This window comes from Gadus chalcogrammus, chromosome 8 (genome assembly GCF_026213295.1).
Source record: "Gadus chalcogrammus isolate NIFS_2021 chromosome 8, NIFS_Gcha_1.0, whole genome shotgun sequence".
In the NCBI taxonomy this organism is placed as follows: Eukaryota; Metazoa; Chordata; class Actinopteri; order Gadiformes; family Gadidae; genus Gadus; species Gadus chalcogrammus.
In genome coordinates, this window is record NC_079419.1 from 2002071 (window position 1) to 2015511 (window position 13441).

At 44.1% G+C, this 13441-nt stretch overlaps 1 protein-coding gene across 1 annotated transcript in view; it reads left to right on the forward strand.

Moving 5' to 3' along the window:
- Positions 1 to 2189, forward strand: part of LOC130387152 (deleted in malignant brain tumors 1 protein-like) — a 6095-nt gene extending 3906 nt beyond the window's left edge. Inside the window, exons 7-10 of the mRNA XM_056596149.1 lie at positions 597 to 701; positions 798 to 829; positions 1013 to 1158; positions 1264 to 2189. Of these exons, the coding sequence (XP_056452124.1) occupies positions 597 to 701; positions 798 to 829; positions 1013 to 1123 (248 nt within the window). The 3' untranslated portion in view covers positions 1124 to 1158; positions 1264 to 2189. The remainder of the gene's footprint in view (positions 1 to 596; positions 702 to 797; positions 830 to 1012; positions 1159 to 1263) is intronic.
- The last annotated feature ends 11252 nt before the right edge of the window (positions 2190 to 13441 follow it).

Consider the following 13441-nt stretch of genomic DNA (forward strand, 5'->3'; position numbering starts at 1 on the left):
AGTGAGAAACAGTTCTAGTTCTCTATGGACATGTTAGTAAATTGAAGGGGGTGATATTATGCCACCAGGTGTGAGTGTGATTAGCCATTCAAAGCCGGCAGAATCTCAAACAGCTTTTAATGGCTATTCACACTCACACGTGGTGGCCTAATATCACCCCTTTAAAAACCTATTCAAATTCACAATTCCACTTCATAATATGAGAATTGTAACTATGTTTTTATATAGTGGCCATCGCCCTTGAGACGTGTGAGAAGTTTTGGGTTAATTTCCACAAAAATTATCAAATGCTTAACGCTATCACGGCATTTGCTGTGACTCTGATTCACTCTGAATCGCTTGGGGACCCTCACCTCATTGCACCCTACTGACTTGTGACTGGTCACCGTCAATTGTTGCCATCTATGCATTGCAATAGTAAGAATTCACATTCACCAGTGACTGCTTTGGTTGTTTGGCAAGTGAAAAAAGAATTGGTCACAGAGGAAAGACATCCTACTGTTCCTTTTTTAAGTTAGAGTGTCCCGGTTGGATGAGGTTGATGGATCACTGACTCATCCCTGTTGAATCCCTTCCCCTGTTTTATCTGTTGACAGGTATTCCTGACAACAAAAACAATGGGAAATTAATTAACCTTGGTCGGTCGGCCTTCGTCATTCCCATCATCATTCTGGTCATTCTTTATTGCTGGAGGAAAAAGAGTAAGTCACATTAGTCACCAGTTTGAACTAAATAAAACCTTACTCTCATGGAGATTTATACATACATGTTATGTGTCTGTGCCATTTTTTCAATAGAGCATCATACAGAAAACCTTGATTCTGAACAGGTAAGTAAATTATACCCTCCAAATATGTTGCTATTCACATTTCTTACCTCCGATAACTACCCTTCGAATTTCCAAATTTCAACGTTAAACCACTATAAATATTGAACATATCAATAAAAGATAAAATGTTGTTTATAAGATAATTAAACAACAAAATGCACATACATCACATTCTCTTCCCAGAGTCCAAACTGTGACCAAGCTGCCGCCATCTCTTTGAATGTGAGTCTGTTAGGACCCCCTCCTCTCCCTTTGGAGCCCACTGACATAGAACTCAACCCCATAAACACCTAGGAGGCTCTATGGGAGATATTGGCTGTAGGTTTAAAGTAAGTATCAGCATTATCTTGCCGACATGAATGAAATAAGTGTGGAAAAGCAGAGTCAACGAAGGCCTACATCCCGAGGGTTACCGACATGTCCCTCATCCACAGCTTCTGCTGCCCCTGAGATGAACCCCGGTTACTGGGCTGACTCCAAGTGGACCCCTTAAACCTGTGAACCCCTCTATTCCTGGCTCACCTCAGCCTGACAGGAAGAGAGGGGGAGGGCTTTATGACAGCCACAATGAACAAAGGAGCGCCCTTCATTCTTCCTCTCACTTTACTTAGAATGACTTGTATGTTAATGTTAACTCGTTAATGTTACAATCAAAGACTGCCTGCGTTATGAATGTATTCCAAAATCACTTATGTTGCTTTTTCATTTGAATGCATGCTTATTGTCTTAGGAGAAGGGATTGCCATTGTTGTCGTGCATGTCACATCTTTATGTTAACCCATATATGTGGTATAGAGGATTGATTCCTGTGATTATACTTGGCTACTTTACTCAAGGTTGTGTTTGTCGCACAGGGCCCGATGCATCGGGTGTTGTGATTGGCCAATGCATGTGAGAGGCATCCAACATTTTTCGAAAATAACATGAAGCCCGAGTCCTTCGCAAACCAACTAATCTTTTGCGCTTGTGTCTTTATCTTTCAAACTTCAGCTTACTCAACTAATATTATTTCCGTCTTTTCCGCCATTTTCACGTTATTACTATATACGTCAACCCAGTCAAACCTTGTACAATGCTAGGTATAGAAAAGAAAGCGCCAAGTGCTAGGTCGTGGAGGCTGGTCTGACGAGGAAGTGACGCAGTTCCCGCCCAGACGCAATTGGCTGAAATGTTTAGTACCATTTTTTGCAATACTTTCTGCGGATTGAAATGAAATTTGAATTTCGCAACACACGGAGCGTGGCGAAGTGCATTGCAATCAGGGGGACGCTATAGCATTTCAATTTAAATATAAGAACTCAAAATAATTGACAAAATGTTATTCTATTTTTATTGGATTTCATTGTCCCTTTGCATATTAAAAGTGAATTTCAAAATAAGTTAAGCCTCTTTTTTTTTTACTTGTGAATTGGGATTCAAGTGGCCTAAAAGATTACCTTTAGGGCAAGTCCGACCTGGGTGAATCTCACTGTTGGCGACGACCTTATTGAAATCAATCCGACAAGAAGTGATGGATCGAAAGAGCGCTTGTTGTAGTCCATCTTCGGAAAATTGTAGTTTCACGCTAGCGACGCTAGAGGTCAGCAATACTCGCCGCCGCACAATTCATTTTAAACAGGGCTGGCTCTTCCTCTGTTCGAAAGGAAGCAGCTTTTCATCTCTCCTTCACCCGATGACTTCCACAAAGGTTAAGGAAAGGTGGCATAAAGGTGAGGAGATTTGACTTTCTGGATTGGGCCCTGGCAGCAGTCCTGTTATGCACAGGGGCGTAGCACAGGATCTTAGTGCCCCATGAAAGGTTATCTATATGGGCCCCTATGGTACGCAGGCCACATTTTGTCCACCATTCATTCTAAATCTAATAAAATTATTTCACGTAATGTAGACAATATATTGGGGACATATCTGCCCAAAGCTGGCACTGCTGCTTTATTTTTTATTATTTACTTATTTTCAAGAACATTATCTCTTTTCATTGTTCAAATAATTTCTGAATTGTTTTAATTTTAAAATATAATAGCCAAATGCGATGCTTCATGACCTATTGATGAATGAGATATCACTTACATTTCAGAGCCCTTTCAAGAGCCTTCCCTCTCAGGCTTAACTGTCCTCACCTTTAACCCTTTTGCCTCAATGCTGGTTATAAAAGTGTAAAATAACATCCATATTTGTTTCATGTGTTGTAGATATGAAAGAGGATTTCTGAATACGTAATTACATTTAGTTTGTGATGTAGCCTATCACAATTATTGAATGTTTCATGAAGTTGTATAGTTCTAAATACATATACGCTTCTGAATTGTAGTAGCATAATGAACATAGTAGTTGCAGATCTATATAATCTATTATTTCTCTATAGACAGTATCATGGTTTTGAATAATGTTTTTTGCACTTCGGACATTGGCGGCATCAAGTGGCCGTAAATGTGTTATTTAAGTATTTTCTGTTCCCTTGCTTTGCCAATTAGCCCTGTCACCTGTGTCTTATTGCTCCGGTCACATGACCAATCAAGCCATGTATTTAAGCCCTAATTATGCCTATGTTTAGTGCTTAGTCTATGATGTGCCACGTTCGTACTCTGACCGAAGCTAAAGTCTTGTATTGGAAATTATTATTGATCCCCTGTGTTTTGACCGCTTGCCTGCTCTCTGGATTACCCACTTGGATTTGCCCCTTTGGTATGACGTTTGGACTTTTGTCTTTTGATGAGGATCTATCTACCTGTTTTTGAGTTTTCCTTTTGCCTTCTCTGTTGGACTTTTTGCTCTTTTTGGATTTTGCCCTCTTTTTGGAATTTGTGATCTTCTTTGTTTTTGCCCAAAGACTTTGTTGTAATAAACAACCTTTCAGTTAAACCCTCTCTGCACTTGAGTCTATACCCTTCCCTTTTTGTCAACTGGGTTCAGAGTAGAACTGTGGATTCGCAGATCCGGGCTCGATCCCCAATTCTGACAGACAGATCTCGATCCATGCATGACTATTGCATTCATAGTCTATGTTTTGCAGCAAAGTTTTCACAATTTCCCCGGTGCCGGCATGTGTCATATATATATATATATATATATATATATATATATATATATATATATATATATATATATATATTATTCTCTCTGAATACACCATTACGTTTCTCCACCGATGCATCTTCAGCAGACCCTTTTAACTGAAGCAACTTGCAAGTAATGGCATGCAATCAAAATAGCTCAAACAAGTTTACAAAAGTTGTGTTCCTATTAGCCGTTGTGGTACGGATAGTTCTCACACCGCATTGGGTTTCTTATGCAGCAACAGGAAGTGACAGGAAGGAGCCGGTCAGAGCAGCAACAACATCTGATACTCTGACACCCCTAACATGATTATCTACTCATAGCTTATTTTTTTTCAACTTGAGTTGCTGTTTGTAAGGACAACTTATTAAGAATATTTTACATATTTATTTAACCATTCACAGCAATGGAGACATTGAAAGAGCAGCTGGATGGATAGAGGAGAGAGACTATTCATGTCCCCATAGAGTTATACACATGGGGCATAGCCAGGAAAAAAAGGTTCAACCATTATTTATTCCTTCAAGTTCAAAGTATATTAAAATATAGATATTATACTTCATGTAAACAACACCTTCCCAAAGTTGGCATTTCTACTATATTATCTTATTTTGCAGAACATTTTCTCATTTCATTATTTTACACATTCAAAACATATCGCACATATCTGTGTTTTGGATTGATTTTAGGAATCATGCACATCTGAATGTTATTGAAGCTGAATGATAACAATAATGTAACATATCTGGGCCATCCATAACCGATTAAAACATTGATCACATCTATTGGAGAGTGTGTGGGTGGGTGTAATTTTTACTGATTAAAAAAAGTTGCCAGTGTTGAAGACAAAGGCTTGCCCCTGTCAGAGAAATTGTTGAACCTATTGGAAACGTCATAGCGGTTTTTCATAATAGAAGCACTACGCTTTGGTCCTATGCTTCTTTCACACAACTGGATGTTTTCTAAATATTGAGGCAGATGTATCCCCTGCCTCCCCTACGCCACTTAATAACAACACCCATGGTGCGTGCTGTTTCCTGTGTCTCTGCTCTATGTCTCATTTAATGGTTTGTAGTCTTTCGAGGTAAAAAGAGATTTAAGTATGTAACTACGGTTCTTTGAATTCTGGATGACCGCCAGAGGTAGTGCTTGACACTGGATGCTATACATCGCGCATGCGCATGTCGAGTATTTAATATCAAAAAAGTCACCGGGGATGACGTCGGAGCACCCGTCTATATAAGCCCACGTCACTCTCCAAGATGTGCTTCAGAATCTTCTCGCAAGATTCCGAGTGACATAGAACTCTTGCGGCCATCCAGAATTCATAGTTACATACTTAACTCTCGTTCTATTTCATTCTTACTGACCGCCAGAGGCAGTGCTTAACACTCGATGACTATTACCAACGTAGTCACAAGGAATCCGGTACCCACCGGAAGGGCCTGAGGGTGAAAAACAGCTGCAGCCACTGCGTGGTGAGCAGCAACATTGACCCTGTAAAATCGGGCAAAGGTGCACGCTGAAGCCCAGGAGGCCGCTGCACAAATCTCACTTAGAGGCACTCCTCGTAGTGCTGCCCAGGAGGTGGAGACACTCCTGGTGGAATGGCCTCTGATCTTAAGAGGCAAAGGCAGTCCTCTTGACTTGTACTCCTCCTCAATTACCTCCACCACCCACTTGGAAAGCCTCTGTCTGGACAGCGCTTGCCCCTTCCTCGGGCCCCCGTAGCAGACAAACAGGCCATCAGACTGGCAAACACCAGCAGCTTCCTGTATGTAACATCTCACGGCTGTCACCGGGCAGAGTAGTTCTGCTGAACTAGCTTCCTCATCCGGTGGGTGTGAGGGGCCATAAGTTGCTAGCTCTATGACCTGATTAAAGTGGGCCGATGGCAGTCTCTTTGGAAAAAAATAATGGGTAAGGCCACAGTGCCGCCCCTGTGCTGTCTGAGTTCCAGCGTATGCACTGTTCACTAACTGACAATGCATGAAGCTCACTCACACGCAGTGTTGGTCAAGTTACTTGGAAAAGGTAATTAGTTACTGATTACTTATCCAAGAAAGTAATCCAGTTACTTTACTGATTACTTATTTTCAAAAGTAATTGGTCACTTTACTAATAACTTTACTAGTTACTTTTCCAAAACACACTAGCTATACACAACCTGAAGTCGCTTTATTAAAACTTGTTTTTATTAGTCTCAATCTTTTTAACTATGCATTGCAAACAAAAAAATTAATTAAATGCAACAGTCTCTCATTTAAAGAAAATCGTTTTGGTGTGTATACACACACACCTTCATTCGAATAGATGTAAATAGGCCTACAGCAATAAAATGATTAAAACCAAATTCTCTGTTAACATCTTTTAACAGTTGCAGTGCAGAGAGGAGTAATGCGTTTACCAAAACAGAAAATGCTGTTGCATGCCACATTTAGGCTGTTCTAATGTCAAAGAAGAGTATGTGTTTGAACTGTGTGTGTGTGGAAGGATGTGTTTCATAGATAAATACATAGATATTATCTATAGTTATATGCTACACGTGAACCTCCTAAGGCGCGATTTGATTGGTTCGCTTTCTCGGGATATTGGGCAATAGGCCTATCCCAGGATTGACATCAAAGTCTATATTGTGTCATCGCAAAATGTCAGCTGATAACAACAAATAAACCTTCGGTCTTGGGGGCTATTCCCCGCTATTCACTTTGCCTTCGGCGAATAATTGTTGACTAATAGCCAGCCCTAGATAGATACATAACCTAGTCAAGTCTTTATTAATACCAAACTACACGTCGGGAATTCATTTAGGTGATTCGGCTCACACAGTATAGCCTAGGCTACAAGACCACACATATGTTCTATTATTTGTCTTGCGGAGCCAGCCAATCCTGTGCACGTATGCAAATTAGCTATGTGCGCCTAACACAAGAAAGACGTAATGTTGAGAAGTCATACTAAAATGCTATAGCATGCGAAAGCCGAACCAGACAGTATCAATCACATACTTTGGGTCCATTCTAACTTATGGTAAGAAGCTAGTCTTTAAATCTTTGCAGTGACTGAATGTTGATGATAAAACGGATTGTTTTGCATAAGATGAGTGTGTGCGACTATGCGTGTGTCCTTTTCGGCTTCGGCATACTGCATGGTTATGATCAAGGCCTTGTGGTTAGTTGTGGACTTATGGTACGGCTACACCAACCGCGTTACTCGCGTTGGATAACGCGAGTCACGCGCCTAACCTGACGCTTGATCAGTGTGTGGTGGTTCAACGCTTCCAACGTGTCAACGCGCCAACGCAGCTAGATGAGTCCATGTCCATGCAAGTGAATGGAGCGTTCCCTCTTCGTCATAACTATCAAACCAAACATCCTTCACATTCACCGAGTGAACATTATGAAAGTAAAATGCACATTTCTCGCTAAAATTTTTTCCATAAACGCATTTAATGGCGTAACTATGTTACTATTTCCACCCAGAATAAAGATAGTTGTCGGCCGTGGCTGCGCTGGAGTCCGAGGTAGGAAACCCAAACGCCGCCGTGTTTGGGTGCATGATAGAGTTTAGATCGGGTTAGATTAAATAATCTCGGATATAAATAACAATAATCGGGTTAAATAACTTCACATGGTGTGTCTGGTGTGTTTCCAGCATTCGTAGTGTTGATCAGCAGAGATATAGTCCGCCAAGACGTTGAGGTTGCTGAGCAACCAGAGACTCTGTCCATGCAAGTGAACGGAGCCTTCACTCTTCGTCATAACTATCAAACCAAACATCCTTCACATTCACCGAGCGAACATTATGAAAGTAAAAGGCACATTTCAGTGGCCCCTCAAACGGGGGGAGGCGGAGGGCTCCAAGTACCAGAGGTAGGTCCCATGAGGGAGCCTTGACAGCCCGCGGGGGGTTCCTCCGCTGGGCTCCTTTAAGAAATCGGGTCACCAGAGAATGAGACCCCATCTTCTGGCTATCAACCTTAATGTGTCTATGATGGTTTGAACTACCTCCTGGTCACATTCCATTATAAGTGTATCAGGCCCCTCAAGGGCCAAACCCATAGCTGCAGGCACTCTGGTCTGGGCTGCCAGATGTGGCCCCCCATCTGTGAGAGCAGGTCCCGCCTCTTCGGCAGGCACCATGGATCTCCATCCAGCAGCCTGTACATTACTGGAAACCCAGGTCTCCCAGTTTAGGGCAACCAGCAGGAGTCTGGGGTTCCCCTTCTGAGCTCTGTGTAGAGTTAACCCTATCAGTGGAAATGGCGGGGAGGCATAAAGGAGTTGACGTGGCCATGGATGGGCCAGGCATCCTATCCCATCGGACACTGTCTCTGACAGAGAGAACCAAAGAGGGCAATGTGTTGTGGACTCTGAAGCAAACAGGTCCACCTCTCCTGTGCCATATTTGCTCCACATTGCCTCTACTACCTCTGGGTGGAGACGCCACTCCCCTGACGGAGGTTTCTGGCGTGAAAGAGCCCATGCAAGAAGTTGCTGTGCAACCTGTAATGACTGAGCCGACCTTGTGCCCCCTTGGTGGTTCACATTGTAGACAGCTGGCTTGTTGTAACATCGTACCAGAACATGTCTACCCCTCAAATATGGCAGTAATTTGCGAAGCGCTAAATAAATAGCATGGAGCTCGAGCACATTTATGTGCTGTGCCCTGTACTGCGCACTCCAGAGCCCTCTCACCGGCGTCACCGCCCTGTGCTGCCACACTGCCCCCCAGCCAGAGAGCGAAGCATCGATCACCACCACCTCGCGGCGTGAGGGGATCGAACCTAGTGGGACACCTTTGGCAAGATATGCCCTGCGTCTCCAGGGTTGTAATGCCAGGAGGCATTGACTGGACACCCTGACCTTCCTGGATCCATGCAACCTCGGCTCGAAGTGGAGGCCATTGGTCCAAACTTGGAACGGCCGCAAGTGGAGGAGGCCCGGTGGCACTATTGACGCTACTGACGTCAACATTCCCAACAGCCTGAGAAAAAGGTTGTACCTTTCCATCCTGTCCTCCCGATAATGCAGGAGGATTTTGAGTATGGCCTCTACCCGCCGCGGAGACGGGAAGGCAAGCATTTGGACGGAGTCCAGGGTTATGCCAAGGAACAGTACATGTTAGCTGGGAAATAGACAACTTTTGCCCAACCTTTCCACATGGCCTAGGAGGGCTGTGGTGTCCTGCTCTGCCCGTTCCCGGGTTGGAGCGCAAATAAGCCAATCGTCCAGATAAGAGAGGATTTGCATTCGGCTTGCATTGGTGCGAGCGCTGCCCGCATGCACCTTGTGAAGATCCGTGGGGCTAGTGATAACTCAAATGGGAGGACCCTGTACTGGTAGGCCCGCCCTTCGAATGCGAAGCGCAGTTATGGCCTGTGATGTGGTGCTATCGGGACGTGAAAATATGCATCCTTTAAATCTATTGATGTGAACTAGCTCTGCCGTGCGACGGCCTGGAGCACTTCCGCTTTCTTTAGCATTTGAAAAGGCAATACTTTTAGAAAACTGTTCAGCCCTCATAAGCCCAGTACAGGGCGAAACCCACCGTCTTTTTTATGGAACAAAAAAATACACTGAGTAAAACCCACCTTGCTGGTTCTGAGGATCTACGATCTCAATGGCCTTCTTCTCCAGGAGGGTGGATACCTCCTGGCTGAGGGCCTGTCGCCGCTGACTGTAGTCATTCTGATCCCCCTGAAAACTGGGGGCCGGCGTCGGAATTGGAGATTGTACCCCTGGGAAAGCGTGGCCACCACCCAAGGGTCTGTAGTGCAACTACCCCAGCAGATGAGGTGCTGCTGGGTGAAGCGCCCGACGCCCGGCCCTGAGCCGTCAGTACCTGCCCCCTCTTGGGGGCCTGGAACCCCGACCCCCGACCTCTCTGTGCCTGGGGTGCAGGCCTTGTGGGAGCCCGACGGGTTTGATAGGGTCGCTCAGGAGCTGGTGAGGTCCTGGGATAACCACTAGGACGCGCTGGCGGCAGAGCACGATTGGTGCCATAACCTTGTGGAGGCTGCTGTCTCGGTAGGGATGTAGCTCGCCGAAGGCTAGCAAACTGCTGCCGTGTCTGGTTAGCCTGGATGCCACGATCCAAGGCCTGTTGTGCTGCTGGGCCAAACAGCTCTCCCGGAACTACGGGGAGAGTGCGGAGGGAACTCCGGCATGGCTCTGATAACGGGGACTGGGCCAGCAATACCGGGCGGCGAGCCAGCGTAAGCGACGACATCAGCCTACCAAGCTCCCTGGTCATGAAGGCAAACGCCTGCAAAGACGTGTCACTTAGACTCTGTGCTGAAGTATCCGCACTGATTGCAAGGACTGAGACATGGCAAGTATCAAATGGGACAAGGAGTTCCCGATACAGCCCATACATGCCGCTGTGTCAAAGCACTTCGTTAATAGGTCATCAGTGATGCGACACTGTGGCCTTGCACAGCGAGCATTCGGCCTCAACACCTCTGGTGCCACAATGAGCAACAATGCTCAACAATGCTTCTGAGCCTGCCCTAGACCCACTCCCTACATGCTGGGAGCCGTCATCAGAAGCCTGAGTAGAATCCTCTACCTCGCCCTGTCTCTGCCTGTTTTTATAGAACTGGCTACAGGAAGCCCTCCTAGACAGGGCATCTCCTTCCCATTCAGGGGACTGTGAACCCACGACTGTGGTCACCATGAAGACGCTGGAATTGTCTGTGAAGGTAATACATCCATGAACATGTGGCTATGCATAATCTTCTTTGTCTCTTCCTAAAATTGCATGATACTAGATCTATGGCTTTTTTTTACTATCAAATAAATAGGCATGTGATGAAAATGTGCTTTTTGTGTTTGAAGTTGTCCTCATTCAATAACCCGTAGTCAAATGTTTTCCTTTTGTCATAGCTGCCTCTCCAGTGAGACAGGTCAACGGTCTCTCGGTCAACTTCTGTTCAGGCAGGGTGGAGGTCTTCCTCCAGGGCCAATGGGGCACAGTTTGTGAAGATGACTGGGACCTGAATGATGCCCAGGTGGTTTTAAACTGACAGCACTAATATATACACACAGCCTGTTAATATAATATCTAATACAGATATATTAGCTATTATATTAATAGGCTGCTATAGCTAACAAAGAGTGCAATCAAATAACCTTATACCCAAATACTGTCTTGGAATGTGAGACACAAAAAAACACCAAAAACACAACGTAAAGCATCATCATCTTTGACCCCTTTACCACGCTACTGGTTTTATAGGTGTAAAATATGTTACAGAGGTTAAATAGGTATAAAATAGGTGTAAAATAATAATGCCATGGCTGTAGATCTGTGCCCGGATGTGAAAGAGGATTGTTGAGTGTGTAATTCCATTGTGTAGTTGCAAACCAACATTGTTGAATGTGTTATATAGTCAATCCTACATCAATGCTTATCTGTGGCTCTGGTTGAATATACAACAAAAGTATGTTCTATGTCCTTTCCTCATCACTTCCTTCCTTGACCTCGATCGAAAACAACATGAGGTCAAGGAAAGATGCAATGGAGGACTTAGGAAAATAAAACCTGCGTGCTAGGAGAATCTGACGGCCCTTACACTAGGCTACCTAGTTAATGAGCATCTTAGATACTTCGCCTGTGCTTTCTGTCCTTCTTAAGGGTTTAAACATATTTTCTTTGCACTGTAAAGTCAGGTGGTTCAGTTCTGTCATCTTTGATTAATCGACCTATGAAATACTAATAAATATGACTGATCATTTTTTCAACCAAACGACTGATCCTCCTCATTAAATCAACCGACTGCATTCAAAGGCCAGCTCACAAAGAAGCTCCGATGTTCGTCCACCAGGGGTCGGTAGGAAACACTAAAGCATGATGATGTTCCCTCTGGGCCTATGACACCTGACAAGGCTCTCTTTGGCATTACTTTTAAACAAAAACTGGGCAACTGTCAGCAAGTCGCTGCCTTCGAGCCAAGTTTTACTAAACCAAACAAATACCCCGGTTGGTACAGATTATAGACTGTAAAAATGTAGAAGTATTGCCATGACATCACCCATTGGTTTACACACAACTGTTATGTGTTTAAACCAGGTTTACTGTACAACCGTGTATATTTTCAAAGTCAGATCTTCTTCCAACCACTGCCAACCCCCAACCGACCGTTTGAAGGACTACATGTTAGCCGCTTCGACAAGGGCTTCACAGAAAGGCGGCCATGGCTGCCACTCGGTCTTTGCCTACCCACAAGATCCCATCGTCAAAACCCGTTCCTCTGAACTGCCCGAACCGCCGTACAAAAGCTTACTTTTCTCCTCAAACTGGGTGTTTGTTTTTGCTTTTGTGTGTGTCTGTCCCATTCGCTTATACTGCTAAATTGTAATAATAATAATAGTGTAATACATTCATTTGTGCTGAAGAAGAAGACCCACACCTGACGTAGGAGTTGTTGCGTCTATGAGGAAAGTCCCCCCCCCCCCCCCCCCCTCTAATCTTAATCTACCCCTCTGGTTCGATGCCGTTCCCTCATTTCCTCATCCTGCCTAATGAGGCAGGGTAACAATATCTAACATGTATTCATGGTCTTTATTTCTCTCTGCTCTGTATCTCATGGATTGGTTTGTAGGACTACAAGGTAAAAAACACATTTTCCTACCATTTGTCTGATTAATGCAGCCTATAGCTTTCATTGTTAGAAGTTATCTGGTTAACGTGAACGTCCATTTTAAAAAACAAAATAAATATCCTTATCATTAGTATTTCTATGTTATGTTATAGCGTATATACGAGCCACATCCAATGGGTGTGCTCCGTGTGGTTTGACTCCCGGGTGACCTGGTTGACGCGCTGTGTTGATGTTTCCATTAGCCTACTATGCAGCTACGTGAAGCAATGATTGATCCGTGCGATCGTCTCCGGTTTACAACCCGTTTATTTCCTCCAAACGTGACACCAATTGCATGGGAATACGGAATGCATTCATAGATCCTCAGTGACATAACAACAACATTGTATTTCTTGCGGTCAAAAACCGTATGCCCTTCCGGGGTCAAACAACAGAGGTACCCCAAATGACGTCCCTTTTACACCTGTACCCGCAATACTGCAACACCACTCAGTGGTCAACACAGACATTACAACATAACTGAAAAACAGGAAAATGGCTCTTACACTCCGGCCCCTAAATGCAAGCGACGGATGGAGCTAACATTTAAACCAAAACAACAAAGAGCCATTAATACCAGTCATGCATTACTGCATTATCATCAGATATCTTGAGCTGCGTTTAACAGACACAATTTGGTCACTGGTCTTACCACAGTGTTAAACTTCGTCTTAAGATGAACGGACCGTACTAAAAGACTTCGTCTTAAGACTACTCGTCCGAGCAGCCAAGAGCCACGAGGTGCAGCCGAATCCATGACTATGACAATGTCTCCTGGCACCAAGTTCCTTTTTTCTCTGTTCCATTTTTGCCGTTCTTGCAGCAGAGGGAGGTACTCTTGAACCCAACGTTTCCAGAACAGATCAGATATATATTTATATTTTATATATATCTCTTTGCATACAGGTCTTGTT